The sequence below is a fragment of the Podarcis tiliguerta genome, assembly GCF_965153285.1.
Source record: "Podarcis tiliguerta genome assembly, chromosome: 13".
Lineage (NCBI taxonomy): Eukaryota > Metazoa > Chordata > Lepidosauria > Squamata > Lacertidae > Podarcis > Podarcis tiliguerta.
The window spans coordinates 24,698,962-24,715,665 of record NC_139546.1 but is presented as its reverse complement, the minus strand read 5'-3'; the positions used below and the strand labels follow the sequence as shown (position 1 = coordinate 24,715,665).

At 43.6% G+C, this 16,704-nt stretch overlaps 1 protein-coding gene and 1 long non-coding RNA gene across 3 annotated transcripts; one reads left to right on the top strand and one right to left on the bottom strand.

Moving 5' to 3' along the window:
• Nucleotides 1–476: 476 nt before the first annotated feature.
• On the bottom strand, nucleotides 477–11,200 carry LOC310661960 (keratin, type I cytoskeletal 12-like). Its single transcript, XM_083408695.1, has 8 exons — nucleotides 10,402–11,200; nucleotides 9,346–9,428; nucleotides 8,112–8,268; nucleotides 5,979–6,140; nucleotides 5,079–5,204; nucleotides 3,810–4,024; nucleotides 3,193–3,227; nucleotides 477–834 (listed from the first exon to the last, which is right to left on the bottom strand). Exons 1-8 carry the CDS (start codon nucleotides 10,954–10,956, stop codon nucleotides 731–733), a joined length of 1,437 nt encoding a protein of 478 aa, XP_083264821.1. The 5' UTR covers nucleotides 10,957–11,200; the 3' UTR covers nucleotides 477–730.
• On the top strand, nucleotides 6,147–14,524 carry LOC310662049. Of its 2 annotated transcripts, none has more exons than XR_014504227.1 (2): nucleotides 6,147–7,726; nucleotides 13,694–14,524. It is a non-coding gene; the product is annotated as an uncharacterized lncRNA (long non-coding RNA). The 2 variants fall into 2 exon arrangements; XR_014504228.1 differs by lacking the exon at nucleotides 6,147–7,726 and adding an exon at nucleotides 12,311–13,076.
• The last annotated feature ends 2,180 nt before the right edge of the window (nucleotides 14,525–16,704 follow it).

Here is a 16,704-nt window from a genome sequence, read left to right as displayed (position 1 = left end):
GGCTCATATTCAGGGATGATGGGAGTTGTCATTCAACAACACCTAGAGGGCCACAGGTCTCCCAGCATCGCATAATGGTTAGAGGAGGGCTTCCCAAATCAGGGTCTCCAACTGTTTTCAAACTACAATTCCCATCATCCCTGACCACTGATCTTGCTAGCTAGGGATGATGGGAGTTGTAGTCCAAAAGCAGCTGGATACCCAAGTTTGAGAAACATTGGGTTAGAGTGTTGAACTATGACGTGGGTGCCAGGGACACAAAACCTATGGGGTGAACTTGGACCAATCACTGCCTCTGGGCCTAATCTACCTCACAAGGATGTTTTGAGGATAATGTGAAGAGAGTGAGAGATCCATGTGTGCCCCCTTGAGCTCCTTGGATGAAAGGTAAGATGTAAACACACCAAATAATATAGAAATAGAAAGGACAAGGAGCAGATCACCAGGGTTGAAAATAATCTAGTCAAAGTCAGATATTACTTGCAACAGTAAGAAAGTTTATTGCATTGCGGCAGTAAACAGAATGTAGTTCTCAGTATTTCTAAAAGCATACACCTCCGTAAAGTTTTAAGAAAGCATATTGAGTGGGCTTTTTCCCTCTCTAGAGCCCATATTTGCGAGAAGCTACTAAGCTACAATTGACTCTGGTTCCAGGAGGTTTTCTTCTACTTGGGCATTCCCTTGCTTGCCTGAGTTGAAGGCCCCCCCCCCACTCTGCTTTTCATGCTGTTCACTTTGTTGCTCTTTCTTCAACTGATTTCACTTGAGAAGAGACGACTTTGCCATCCACCACTTCTTCAACGATGGTCTTCACCACCCTTGTTTTGAGGGGCTCTGATAAAGGAATAAAATGATGATAGAGTTAACCGTTGATAATATCGCTAAATGGGTTCACACGGCCTATTTTCCCAACACGTGGGGAGCTACTGGAGCTGGAGGAGAAGCACCAAGTATTGATTTATTAATTCATTTGCTCTTTCATTCAAGATGTTTATATCTTGCCTTTCCTCCAGTCTGGAGCTCTTGGCAGCTAACAACCAATACGTAAGCAATCGTACAAAACAACACATCATTTAAACTACAAAGTTGTAAGAGCAACAATTCAGCAGTGAGTAATAGCAGCGAAACCACTCCTAAAATTGCTTTACCCCATTATGCAAACACCTGGCCATTAGTGTAGAATAGCAACATCCATCGAAACGTCATCTTTTACTTCTTCCTGCCCAGACACATATTGTTTCAAGCAAACAACGGAGGCTTCAATGTGCAATCCTTGTTACATCCCACAGCAATTTAACTAATCAGTAATGCTTTGTGACTGCAGGCCAACAGAAACCTGGCAAGTTTCTCCAGACTTGGGTCAGCTTTTAGTCACTTTTTCTGCCAGCCAGTTACAATGCCATCCAGACAGTGACTGCAGAAAGATCCCTTGCGGGGACAGGACAATAGTCATGTTGAATATGCCACTGAATGAATAAATATGTCATAGTCCTGGCAACATATGTTGGCCACAGGATCTGAAGAAGATAGACCAGGGGAATTTTTTTGTCGAGACTCATGTTTGGTACTCACACTTTTTACTGCTGGGATCATTAGGGCAATCGTTTCCCTCAGACTTTCTTTCTCACAAATGGATATATTTACTTATTGCATTTATATCTCCACCTTGTTCTCCAAGGAGCTCAAGGTATCTTACATGGTTCTCCCCCCCCCCCTTTGTTATTTAATCCCCACAGCAACCTTGTGAGAGACAGCGACCAGCCCAAGACAACCCCGTGAGCTTCATGTTCAAGTAAGGGTTTGAACCCTGGTTTCCCAGGTTGGGCACTCTGACCACTAAACACACTGGCTCTCTATTTGGGAATTCTATGCACAGCACAAGTGTTATTCTATTCTCCTTCTGTTGACTCTTTATTTGGATTCAGGCACATGATTTTCTGTAAACTCAACAGAATGCAGATTACCAAAGGAATACAATCTAACTGAACGTTCCCTCCCAATGTTTGCTTTCTTCTTCTTCTTTTTTTAATTTCAGGCTTATTCTGCAACGGTGTGCATTTTATCAAACTGAGCTTACTGATTTTTTTTTTTAATTCTTTTTCTTTCTTTTTAAAAGTGGTGAGTGATAATTAGTTTTCTGCCCACAGGGAGCTGAAGGCCTTTGAAATCCATTCCGACTTCTCTGGTAGCATGTTAATTCTGAACACACTCCTTGAGTTGAAGCTGATGAAGTGAAAGGGACTCATGACAGTATGGATAAAGGCTAGTGCAAATACTCTTAAGTCAACATTGTTCAATTGAATTGTGAGATATGCCAGCTCATCACTAGATTTGATGCCTTGGGGGGGGTAGGGGTGTCTGTCACTTGTCTACTGCCTCTGCTACTTGTGGTTGTTTGCTACAGTTCTCAGAAAAGTTGAAGGATTACTCAGCTTGGGGGTGGCGGTGGTGCAAAACCAGGGGGGTTTGCGGTGAAAAAGGGTTTGAGACTATTGCAAAATCCGGGCACCGCTTTGCAGTGAATCGAACAATGTTGGGTTTCGGGGGGGATACCTATGGCCCCTGTTTTGAGCATCTTGTGGAGTGGTGGTGGTACAAAATAAGTGCAAAATTTTTGGCACCCGTTTGGAGTGAACCAGACAATATTGGGTTTTTAGACATTAACACTGAGCCCCAGTTTGATGTATCAACTTACCCAGCTTGGGAGGTGGTACAAAATGGGGTTCATGGTGCAAAACAGTACAAAACAGGTATGAAACTTTGGCCTCAGTTGGGAGGAGACCCCAAATTTCAGGGTTCGTATTTAAGAAAGCCTTGAAGGGCGGGGGCTGAGACTGTGGCGCTGGCAGCCTTTACAAGTAGCAGGCACTGGGACAACGGCAGTGGAAGAGTCAAATAGCCAACAGCTCAGTGCAAGGGACTCTAGTCTAGAACACGGAAGCTGCCTTATATTGAGTCAGACCACTGGAATAGCTAGTTCAGTATTGTCTGTACTGGCTTGCAGCAGAGCTCCAGGGTTTTAGGTGTGTGTGTGGGAAGATATTTCAGTCCTACCTAAAGAGAGTCTTAGGTTCCCTCTGGTTCCACCTTAAAGCATGCCCCCCCCCCACACTGTTATGGAAATTTTCAGATTTATACATTGTCCTTTTAAATACAAAACAATATTACTCTGAAATAATAAATTGTAATTACCTCTGATTTGAACTTTTGGTTCGTAAGTGCGGAAACTGTCAAAAAGGAACACAATGATAACTTGTTAATAGTCTTATGAAACTGGCAGATTTTTTAAAAATATTTTTAGGACGTGGTTGTGGAAGCAGTAATGCTTTCAGTTCAGTTGTATGGTGTGTCATTCGTATTCCTGGAGGATTCTTTCTTGCTGGCACCCACCCAGTATTTAAAATGAACCAAAGGATGACCTTTAGCAGGTCAGAATCTTTTAGGGTCTCCTCCCCAATTAAAACTGGAATACTTTGCGTCTGTGATCTGTCATTTGTCAGTGTGATATATAGAGAACCAGAGAGATGATTTTGCATTCAAGTGGGAATGTTGACTTTTTAATGCGGTCTTTTGCGAATTTTATTTTGGAATATTTGGGTTTAGGGGACTAGGAGCAAGTTTCTGAGTCTCTTATACCTCTTCCCCGACCACACAAAAACCAGAAAAAGAAGCAACTGATGCTTAAAGTTTGCTCCCACCTTTTCAAACACGTTGGCTTAAAATAAAAAAGTGTGAGGAAGGGACCCTTTGAACCCAACACCATGCGACTCCCAGTTTGATTCCCCTTTACTTTCAGATCATTCCCATACCTCTCGCCATCAAGAAGGCGCCTGTATGTTTCAATTTCCATTTCCAGTCGGGTCTTGATACCCAGCAGTTGTTGGTACTCTGAATTTTGCATCTCTGTCTCAGACCTGATCTGCTGCAATTGCTCTTCGATGCTGCTCACTTGGTGCTGCAGCTGTGAGAGCTGAGTGCTGTAGTTGACTTCGGTTTCATGCAAGGTGCCTTCCAGAGAAGCTTTCTGTCGGTGGGAGAAATAGAGGAAGGCAGGGCTTGCTTACATGCTAATGAAGGTGAAATTTTTCATTCGCTCAGCATCCAGTATAAAGTTCAGCTCCCCCAAAACTGAGGGTCGGTATATCTATTTTGTGTGTCTCTGGAAATTGCTGTACACATGGGTTTTTTTTTTTTGCTTTTTGGCATTTTATCAACCTAGCATCAAACATAAATGCAATCTGTATGATTCCCATTTGAAATGCAATGGCCAGACTCGAATTATGGACAGCAAACAGGGTAGGAGACTCCAGTTTTCCCTAGTAATTCTAAGCTACTCACCATGCTGTGCTAGGTATGTTTACTCAGAAGTATGTCTCACTGTGCGCAATGGGGCTTACTCCCCTGTGAGGGTGCATAGGATTGCAACCTAAGCTAGCTAGCTAGCTAGCTACGCCACAATGGTTAGAGCACTGTTTCCTAAACTTAGGCCTCTAGCTATTTTTTGGACTACAACTCCCATCCTCCTTACCTTGCAAGACCAGTGGTCAGGGAAGGTGGGAACTGTAGTCCAAAAACAGCTTGAGGCCCAAGTTTGGGAGACACTGGGCATGGGCAGCCATCATGGTGACCTCTACATGTTGGGATTCTAACGCCTCTCCGCCCCAGCCAACATGGCCAATGGTCAGGGATGATGAGAGTTGTAGTCCTGTCCAGCAACATCTGGCGAGTGCCACATTGGCTACCCTTGGAACTAGAAACTACAGACATGTGTGGGGCTATAGAAGAGAAATCACCATATCTGATCCTGATTAAGTGTGTTGGATACTGGCAGCCAAGCATCCTGGGAGAAGCATCCTGCTGTTCTCTGAGCTTCTAGGATTCTGGGGCCTGCATTGATTTTGCTTCGAGGTTTCTACTCTCTATGATTGCAGCCTATAACTCCTCCTTAAACTATGAATCTGGAAGCAGTTTTGGTTTTTTTAAAATGACGTTTATCTCAAAAGCCGAGCCCTCCAAAGAGAACTCAGCCTGCTTTCAAAAACCCTGCAGTCCAAGAAAAGGAGATGCAAAGCACATACCTTAGCCAGAAGGGATTGTAGCTCTATCTCCAACGCCTGGAATGAGCGTTTCAGCTCAATTAACTCGTTCCTGGCGGAGTTTGCTGCGCCGGCGTCATCGTAGATCTGTTGCTGCAGTGGTTGGCTCTGAGGGAGAAAAATCAATAAGATGTAACTTGGCACGAAATATTTTCCTCTTGTATGGAGGGCAGTCTTCTATTTGAAGGGCTGTCCAGTTCAAGCCCAGTTAAATGATAAAATAGGTAGGGAGTTCATCAGGGGGCTTTGAAGTTGCCCATCAACAGTTAGCACTTGGTGAGTGGGCATGCAGATCACCTGATCATAGCCTTTACCGCTATGGTGTGATGCATTGTTGCATTTGTGTTTACATTATAGGTATTGTTTCTAAAATTACACCTATACGTATAAATTAGCCTATGCAGTTTGACATCAAATATGGGTCTTCTTTCTGCCCATTGTGGGGGAGGTAATGCACAGCTGGTCACAACTGTGCTTCTGGCATGTAGGAATTTGATACAGATTCATTCTGTCCAGTATAATGGTAAGAGGAGTGGTGGTGGTGGTGGGGAAGGATATGTTAATTCCAGTTCTCTCCCTTTCTCACTTTCCAATCCTAAATTCAGCTCTCCATATTTCTGCAGCAATTTGCAATTAAAAAAAAAATCCTCATGAAAATTCATCAGCATTTAATGTGTATTTCTTTGCATGAACAGGTTTTTGCACACATTGTTGAGTAATGTGCATGTTTTTGCAAACGTTCCGCTAACAGAATACATTTTTGTATGTGATGGTCATCTTGTGCACATTCATTCCTGCCCTCCCCTATGCATTTGTTGCGAATATTGCTTGATCCAACGCATCAAATAGAATTTGCTTTGAGCAGCCGCCCATCCATCTTACCATTTTGTGAAACTGTTCTTCCGCCTCTCTGCGATTTTGATCTGCGAGGTCTTCATATTGCGCCCTCATTTCGTTCAGCAGCTTAGTCAAGTCTATTCCTGGAGCCGCGTTCATTTCCACTGTGACGTCACCCGTAGAGCTGCTTCTCAGCAAGTTAATTTCCTGGGCAAGAATATTAGAAGCAGGTTAACTTGAGATGATGAAGCAGTGTAAAGTCAGTAAACAGTGATTCATCAACTTCTTATCTAGAAGGACGTCATCCACAGTAAAATTCGTACAAAAATGTTCCAAGCGTTGTCTTTCTCTTCTTATGGTACCTCTGAGTATCATGGTGTGTGTCTGTGTGTGTGTGTGTGTGGGGGGGTCCCATATCCTCTGCTATCAGTGTGTAAACGTGTCTTTATTACACAGGAAATAACTACAACAGCATAGGTTTTGTATAGAATTTTTTGTTAAGTGCTCAAAAGGCTTCCTGGATTGAAAGTCTCATAATAGCCTTTTATATTTTTGCAATAGATGGCAGCCCTTGTTAGGCAGATGGTCTAAGAAACCCCTTCCCAACCTCATGCTCTTCAGATGTTTCAGACTACAGCTCCCACCACCCCCAACCATTGGCCATTCTCACCATTGACCATTGGGGTTGATGGATATTGTAGTCCAAAACATCTGCACTGAAGCATTATCTGGTGAAGAGAGTATTCAGAGAAGGACTAGGCAGGTCCTTCAGCTGAGCCAGTGCTCAATCCAATGACCTGATTTCAGTTTACTTGGGCTCTGTCCAGGCACTATGAATAATTGTGAAACCATCTTTCTGAGCATATACACAAGGTATCGGGCCGTTCCCCTGTAACCATGAAACTCGTATACTACCATCCTAAGTAGAGACAATGAAACAGCCACCTTAAGCTTTTCATGACAGCCAGTGCCAGCATCTTCAGAAGTTGGTAAACCATTATCCTTAATTTTATTTTTCTTGGATTTGTTCCCAGGACAAATACCACAGAGAAAATGATCTGCATCTCATTTCCCGAAACCAGCCTTAGGGCCTGGGAAGCTCTGAAGGAAGATCCATACTCCCTGCCTGGCCCCGGAGCACCCACTAGGCATAAAGGAACCTAAGCAAGGGAAGGGTGTTCCCAAAGAATGGAGGGTTAATTGCAGGAGCGCCTGTCTCCATTCTAGTCTAAATATGCCAGCTTTACCTTACACAGTGAAGGCGTAAAACGATGCTCTGCCTATAGATTTTTTTGGGGGGTAGCCCCAGCCTAAGCTACGGGGCCCACAGAGCCCTGTGTATCATAACTTTGTGTAGTAACATTGGACCACACAGGCACAGCGATGGGTAGACATTAGGAGAGAGCACACACTAATCATTAAAGCAGTTTATGGCACAATTTGAACTTAATTTAGATAGTCATCTCCTGGTAGTTCAGATGGAGTCTTTGATAAGGGCGTGATTTCTCGTTTGTGCTCAAGCACAATGGTGTGATGTAACAAATGCGGTCAGAGACTGAAGGTGAGTGGTGGAATTTATTCATTCTTTCTGCACGGTGATGTAACAGGATTTCATATCCATATGGCATAATATGAGCTAACCCAACCAATAAACATGGATGAAAAGTCAGGACTCTGTGCTAGTCCCTGCTCACTTTCCCAACAATTTCTGTGGAATTATTTCACAAGTCTTACCACCTTGCTTTTACAATTACACTTCTGTCCTCCTGAAAGCTTTTGAAAGCCCACACCTGGTACTGTAAGAAGGGTTGTCTAAGCTGGTTTTAAGTACTTATTATTATTATTAAACTGTTCTTCTATTGACTTCATGCAAGAAGTTGAAATATTTGTGATGTTCCTCATTCTGCATCTTGGATTTAGGTGGACTATTATAATTGAATTAAATATGTGGGGTAGGTTAGGCAGAAGTTGACTTGCCCAGGAGGTACTCTAGTAAACGTTGGGGCTAAGTAAGGAATGAATTTGAGCTTCCTTTTGTCTAAACAAACGTTTTGATCTGCAGCACTGTGCTAGGCACTTGTCCTGCATCCCAAAGACTCACACAGTCCTGCCTTTGGACTGGATTAGAGTGAAAAACTACTGAAAAGGGGTGATGGTGGTGGAACGAAACTTGCTTACCTCTTCATGGTTCTTCTTAAGGTATGCTAGTTCCTCTGTGAGGCTTTCAAGCTGTGATTCCAGGTCAGACCTGTTCATGGTCAAGTCGTCAAGCACTCTGCGCAGACCATTGATGTCTCCTTCAACACTCTGGCGAAGGAAGAGCTCGTTCTCAAACCTGAAAGGGGCAAGTGAGCACACAAAGCTATGAGATATATAGGGAGATGGCTCAGATTAGCCGCTTGTAAAGACAGCAAACGAAACGGCAAGATCAGGATCGAAGGTGCTTGGATCATTGTCATTCTTTATTGTGTTTCTTAACCGCCCTTCACCAGAAGGTCCCAAGGTGGGTTATGTAGCTTACACAAACACAACGAATGCAGCACAAAGACAGATCCTTAGCCCCATAGCCCTAAAGTCCATTACAGTGAGCTTATCAGTTCTTCAATTTTCAATGGCCAGAGCGAGGAGCTTAACTCAAGGAAGCAGAGGTGCCAACTTCCTGGGGTCCTAAGCACCCACAAAATTCCCCATGAAGAGGGCACCCACAAATTTCAGTGCCAGGGCCATGCATGCTGCATGACACCCATGGCCCCGGGTACCCACGGCCCCGGAGCCAAGCTGGCACTCCTGCAAGAACGTACACAGAGGGCAAGTTTTGCATCCTGGCCACCCTCTGAAGTCACCCCAAAATCCTTTATGGGAGCTTCCGAACTATGTGGGATGGGGCATGGAAGGCTGCTGGGAGCTGGAGGGGATTTGATAGATGCCCTAGTGAGATCCCTTTGGACTCTAAGATAATTACAGCAGATATTTACTAAGAGCCAGCAGATGAGTTGTTAGATCTGCACCTGGGAGACAGGGCTTCAAAACCCAGCTCGTCCCAGCACTGTTGTATTTCACTGGATCCTAACAAAAGCAAACAAACATTTGGGTTGGTAGAAGGTGGACTTGATATCATGTGTATCACTATAGTCTTACTGTGTCTAGCAGAAGAAGTAGCATTATGTATCTCTATTCATTTTTCTACATAGCTGATAATTACCAAATTCACCCAGTTTTAACAGACCATAGCATAGCCCATCACAGACCATAGCATTAGAGGTGGGGTTTTGATTTCAAACTTGCATTACATTATTGGTGAATTAAGTAGACCCCAATGACCCAATGCTACTGAAAGGAATGGGGTGCAGAACTTAAGAACCAACATTTTGCTTAAAAAAAAAAAAGCAGAAAAGTTTTGCATATAGCTTACTTCAGTCTGAAGTCATCAGCAGCCAGCCTGGCATTGTCAATCTGTAAGACTACATTGGCATTGTCAATGGTCACATTAACGATCTGGAACGAAATATTAAAATAATAAAACAAGGTTATTTTGTGTGGGGAAAATGCTCACTTCCAGATTAACAGCTAATGCATTTCGTACATAATCAGGGTTGATTTGTAGAGTAGTGCAAATAAAAACTGACTTAAAAAATAAATAAATCTCCCCAATGTTTTGAATATGAAGAATAAGAATAGACAATGTTAGCTTTTACAAGAATTATTCAGCTAAAGCACTTGAATTTCATCTGGATTTCTCCTGTTAAATGAACTTGATGATCAAACAAACAAACAAACCAAGACTAATTTGGCTTCTATTCCAGTCCTTCTGTTGAATTAATATGTGGACAAGACCTTTATTGCTAACAGAAATAAGCACCAGTAATTCAGACTGTTATTGTTCTGAAGAAATGTCATTCATTAGAGTTTTAAATGAGTGGGCACCCCATCTTGCTTAAGCAGATTGAGGCTTGTAACTGAGGCTTGTAGCTTGTGGTTCACTTGTAAAAAATGTCCCTGAGTTCATTTTCTGGTATCTCTAGGTAAGGCTGGGAAAAACTCCCCTCTAAAGCCCCGGAGAGCGATAGCTACTGGCTTGCCTGGACCAATGAAATGACTGGGCATAAGGCAGCTTTCTATGCCTATGCCAGTTTCATCCCATTATAATTTTGCATTTGGGTTCCTAGTGCTGAGAAAGAAAGAAAAACCCCCCATGTTGAACTCCCTCCCCTGATTACACTGCATACATATATGAGTGATAAAGCAGGTAAAGCAATTTTAAAAAATTCGTCATCTTGGTCTGCTTACTTTAGCATACAGTCATATTTATGCACATTATCCCGTTTTGTACATAATTGGCTCCTCCAATGCCACTTTAACAAGCTGTGCAGAATTGCAGGGGAGATGTCCAATAGCAAATCCCTCACACAGATTCCATTCGTTTAGGTGTGTCTTAGGGGATGCTTCTACCCAGCGTTGGTTTCCTCACCTGGTTGCGCAGATCCTCAATGATCTGGTGATATTTGCTGTAATCGCGGGTCACTCCAGGAGCCCCGGGCCCATTCTTCTCATACCAGTGGCGGATCTTCAGCTCGAGCTCGGCATTCGCCTCCTCCAGAGAGCGCACCTTTTCCAGGTAGTTTGCCAGGCGGCTGTTGAGGTTCTGCATGGTCTCCTTTTCAGCCCCAGCCAGGAAGACGCTGTCGGCCCCTCCATAACCACCACCCAAGGACACCGCCGAGCTGGAGCGGTAGCTGGCTCCGTAGCCACCGCCTCCCACAGAGGCACTACCAAAGCCAGCCCCACTGCCAAAGCCAGCCCCGCCACCAAAGCCAGACCCCCCGCCGAAGCCAACTCCGCTTGCAAAGCCAGGTCCACCAAACCCACCGCATGCAGGCCCTCCATAGCCACTGCCTAGAGCGACCATGGACCCCCCGCCAAAACCGTACATACTGCCTCCTCCAACGCTGCCCATTTTGGCACCTCCGTCCCCACTGACAAAGGAAGAAATTCTCCTTGAGGAGGTCGATATCCGAGTAGACATGTTAGTTGAGGGATGCCAAAAAGCAGCGAGGAAAAGGCGAAGGAGAGTCAGGAAAGACAGACAGGCAGGCAGTGTGCTAACGGGGCGGTTTCCTCTGTCTTTTATATATAGGGTTGTGAGGGTGTTGCTTTTGAAATGCCTCCTACCTGTGGCATTTATTTTTTTCTTGTCAACTCAGCGGATCTCAGTTTCAACAGCTTTTCATCCCTGCCTCCCCCCTCCTAATTCAACACGGTGTCCATTTGCAGTTTGGTGCCTCGAGGGCGTTTGTTAGGCCGGGGGGTGGAGTAGGGTGGAACAAAGTTAAAAATTCATTACGATATTGTAATTGCGGATGAGTAATTCTTCTCTCCTTCATCTCCTAGACCCCTAGGCATAACGCTCTGTGTTCCCAGAGCGAATCTCTAGGTGACAGGCGCTTGTTTGTATGTCTTGTCATTCACTTCACAGCACTTCTGCCGGACCTCAGAGTTTGCCTTACAGCCACAATTTTTCTCTTGGTGTGGAGGGAATATTTGCTCTGATGGGATCATGCTTTCTCTTGCTTTGTTCAACCTTTCGATTCGTTCACGCTTACTAGTAGCAACCCCTGCTGCCGAAGGAATATGGACATGGAAGGCTTCTCATTGTAAAGACACTTCCACACTTCTGGACTTCTTATAAAACAGAGAACCAAAGCCTCTCCAAACATCTCTGAGGCGCAAAATATCCTGAACTGAGGGACACAATGGGCTGCATCCAAGTAACTTCTACTCAGAGTTGAACTGTTGAAATGAACAGACCCAAGCTAGTCATGGCCAACAACTTTCAGCAAATCTGCTCTAAGTAAAAGTTTAACACAACCCAATGTGGAGCATCACCCATTATCATTAAAAATGGCAAATGGATGCCCGCTTGCTATTTCTTATGGGGAGTTTATGCAGGATGGGAGGCTTCTGTGACAGAGCTGGGAGTTACAAAATGGTGTTTCTTCCACAGCACAGAAAGAGCTGTTTCGCTTTCTTTCTGCATACCTCTAAAAAGTAATGTGACATAGAAGGTGGAGGAGAGTCATTTTTCAACTGGAATGTATGCGCGCTCTACTCAATGTAGGCATGATGTTTGAAGTGCAGGTATGCAAAGTGGGTAAACAGATGTTTGCATCCTGTGCAAAAAAGCTCCAAGAGGCATGCCTATGACCCGCATGGAAAATAACTGTGACTACACATTAAAACTGTGGTTTTCGTGAAAAGTGCAGCTCTGGGAAATAAGTTCCATTAACTGCAGCGGGACTTATTCCCAAGTAAAACTGTATCGGACTGCCACCTTGCAGTTAGGAAAGGTGAATCTGACAATTTCAGTTTCTCATATTTACAGTCTTAAGTTCAGTTTTCCATATTTTCACATCAGTTTGTGCGTGCGTGATTTTTTTTTTAATGCACCAGCTTTTTAGTGCAAACTTCTCATAATATGCATGTTTTTATGTGACTTTCCATAGTATAACATTTATGGAAAATAATTTCCTCCAATATAATGTACTTTTGTATGTTCTTTTCACAAACATGTGCATTTTTATGCACACTATTGCCTCATTTGCATTTTAATACACATTACTTGGTTAGAGAACTGCATTGCAAAATTGGGTGAAATGCGAATTTCAATAAGACGGCTGCAGTTTGGTTCATGTATTTTTTTCAGAAAGTGCCTGTTTCATGGGTTCGCTTTTAAATGCAAACGAAAACTACATTTCCTCTCTATCCCTACAGCACAGTCTTATGCATGTTTCCTTGGATTCAAGTCTCAATGAGTTCATTGGGACTTACCCTCAAGTATATGTACACAGAATTGAAGCCTTAGTTGACCTCCCCCCACCCCACCCCAGATTTGCTCCTGGGGCACACGTTCCATGGGGAGTTAGGGATGATGCTCCTTTGAACCTGGAATATTCTGAAGGCACCCAAGAGCTGTTCACTCCCTAGAAACAATAGGAAAGCTGCAAGCATCTGATGTTGGTTTCATTGTTTTGTGAGTGCCTCAAGGGACATGGGAATCCATGGTGAATATTTGGAGCAACACAAGGGCAAAAGATCAAAAACTAAGCAAACCAGGTTCAGATTAAGGAAGTCCTTTTCAGTGGAGAAGTACGTAGCTGTCATCAGTTATTGCACTAGGTCAGTGGTTCTAAACCTGTGGGTCCCCAGATGTTGTTGGACTACAACTCCCATCACCCCTGAGCTCTGGCCTTGCTAGCTAGGGGTGATGGGAGTTGTAGTCCAACAACATCTGGGGACCCACAGGTTGAGAAAGGCTGCACAAGATGAACTTTTCTAACTTTACAATTCCATGATTCTATGTTCCTCTTACACTAATGCTCCTCCCTCCACTGTGGGAGACGGCATGCCATTGAATGCTACCTGCTGGGAATCAGAAGGACGGAGAGTAATGTTGCAATTGGGTTCTCCTTGTGGGTTTCTTACATGGATCTGGTTCCCCACTGTGAGGACAGGATGCTGAAGTAGATGAGCCTCTGGCCTGAGCCAGCTCGACATTTCTTATGTCCTTACGAACTGCAAACCTTACAGTACGTTAAGTTAAATTAGATTTACCGCTTGAAGATGCGGCCCAGCAAGCGAGCTGGCAGCATCTGAAGGACGGCGTAAATTCATATTAATTACTCGTAATGATTCCAAATGGAATAATTGGACAGTGCGGTCTTTTTAGACCTCAACGTTTTCCTTACATACACCTCTTGTTTCAGGGAAGTACAGAAGAGCCACACCTTTGTGTGAAAGAGAGTTATGGACTCACCTCCCTTGGAGGTCTTTAAGCAGATGTTGGATGGACATCTGTCATGGATGCTTCAGCTGAGATTCCTGCATTGCAGGGGGCTAGACTAGGGGTGCCTTGGGGTCCCTTCCAATTCTACAATTCTATGATTCTCTGATTTTTCTCACAGCAGATTTCCCACTTGAAACTTAACTAGGTGAGATCAAGAGTAGCAAAATCCTCAATGGAGTCAAATTCCCAGTTGCTACAGAATCAAAATAGCTGATGCTCAGGGAAGTGATTGTTTTACTTTTCCGTTTTACTTTTTGTTTGATAGTTGCCCTGGACACCTTCCTAAGTGGGAAAGTGAGTTTAAAAAATGCTCCAAAAAATTGCCCCGATGTGGCAGTGATACTTTAGACCCGTGTGATATTCCAGCAGATATTCCACTCTGACCCACAGGGATCTGCAGGAACATTGTGTACATTATGTACACTTCCCACAGCTTGGATGCCAGGCCATAACAGCCTTTCTTAATTTATTTGTATTAAAGTGTGACTGAGTTTGATCACACTGGATATTTAAACCCAAGGATTATCGATAGCTTAAATAACAAAACACAGTGGAGTTTCTTTTTCTACAATGGCAGTGCCCATTCTTTAGTAGCAGGAGTAGCGGAGAAATACCTTGCTGTTTTGAATTTACAGATAGATTTCTCGATGTGTCTGCTTTGTCGCTTGTTGCCTACTCCAGAAAGCTTGTCCCCCTCGTTTTCCCCTCGCATTTTCTCCTTTACATGTCATTAAATTTAAGCACAAGCCAATCCTGTGCCCGCTTCTATGTGTTCCTAACACTAGCTGTGAAAGAAAACCTCTAAGAAATTAGTACAGCGGTACCTTGGTACTCGAATGGCTTGGCTCCTGAACAAATTGGCTTCTGAACGCTGCAAACCCAGAAGTGAGTGTTCTGGTTTGTGAACATTTTTCGGAAGCTGAACATCTGACGCAGCTTCTGCTTGAGTGCAGGAAGCCTTGGTTTTCGAACCGTTTTGGGAGTCAAATTGATTAAGTTCGAGAACCAAGGTATCACTGTATTTTAAGCAGTGTGGTGAAAATATAGGTTTCTACAGTAGAGTTATGCCCAGTGTTGTGGTATAATTTTAGACTCTGGAGTTTACAGGTTTTGTGAGCAGCTGTGCTGGGTGTGTGCTTTACAGATAATAATGCCTAATGCTTCAATCACTTGACAATGTAGTAAGATAGTCTTGCTGTGTTTGGCTGCTCTTTCTGCTGTGTGGTGCCCTAGACTTTGTCACTGAGCACCCTCAAAATCCTGCACTGATGGCACCACTAGTTATATCAATATTCCATGTAGCTCAGAATTCTCAGAGCAACGCTTCAGCTCAGGCTTGAGAATCCTTTGCCCTGCCAGATGTTGCTGTACTACAACTCCCATCAGCTGCAGCAAGCACGGCCAATGGTCAAGGATGATGGGAGTTGTAGTTTACCACCACAGAATTGAAGAGTTGGAAGTGACCCCGAGGGTCATCTAGCCCAGCCCTCTGCAGTGTGGGAATCTCAACACACTGTCCCCCATCCAACTTGAAACCGTACCAAACCCTGCTTTGCTTTGCAAATGTGCTAGCGGTTTTACAAAGGATCCCCGCATCTGCTTTATCTGGGACTTCTGTGGGATTGCTATACCGAGTAGGGATGGAGGAGAAATTTGGATTGGTTCACACTTTATTTTTGTGATTTTCACTTCCTGAAGAAATATATATGCATGAACTGAAACACAGCTATCTTTCAAAATTCACACTTCTCTGAATTTTGAGATGCAGTTCTCCACCTCAGAAATGTGTATATTGGGGAAAACCATGCAACATAATACATATATTAGTGAAATTAATGTATGAAAGTGCATTCAGTAAATTTGCTTGAAGAAAGATGCTTGTGTTTGGCAAACCTGCGTACAAAAATGCATATTTTAGAAGCGATGTACACCAAAATGCTGGCACATTTTCATGAGGACTTTTTTTTTTTTAATGCAAACTGATGTAGAAATATGGAAGAACTGGATTTAAGACTGGAAGAATGAGGAACGAAAAGAAATTGATATTGACAGATTTGTTCATCTGTAATACTTTTGCTGGGAAAACAACACAGAGAAGAAAGAGTTTGCACCCTCTCCCTCATACCATACGCCTGATCTGGGTTATTATTGTTATTTTGGGGGGTTTGGACACAGCTTATTTTTGTGTAGGAAAAAGAGGAGACAGTTGTAAGCATGCCCTTTTAAGCATGCACTTAACAGAACTCTTCATTGCATCCTGCTGGTGTTTCGAGTCTACTCATAGTCTGTCTTGCCAAAGTCAATGCTGTCATTCCACCCTGATTAGTTTCTCCGCCCCCATAAAAGGTGGTTACTGACTTGATTGCAAAGTTGTACGATAAGAGCCATGTTCTGACTCAACTGCAGTTGTTATTATAATCGGGTCTCTCCCCCCCACTAGAGATTAAACCGGCCGCTCGGCATCTCGCCAGCGCTGAACTCTTTAATGTGGTTGCCTGTACTGTGAGAAAAAGCCTAGAGCGAAGGAGGGAGAGGATTTTAGCAACAGCATCTCCACAGATTCACTAGGGAGCAGTATTGGCGCATTAAAGCCAATCCTTTCCTGAAACTGTGAACATTTCCCTGGGTTCTGTGGGCTGACAGATTTGTGCTTATTATAATTTGGCCCAGAGATCATTTGAATTAGGCTATCACAACAAATTATGCAAAGCCAGCATTTGCTTATTTTTCAGAAATTTGTTCCGGGTTTTTTTCTTTTTGTGGGGCTCTGATAGGTTGCTCTTTCTTGCTTCCTGTTGGGAACATACAAGACCGTTCTTGTATTTCGGAAATTTGTTCAACTTGCAGGTGGATTTTTGTGTCCTTCTTTCCAATTCACACCAACCCCACTGGTTTTGTTCTTGAGACAGGCATTAGCTTTTTTTTAAAAAA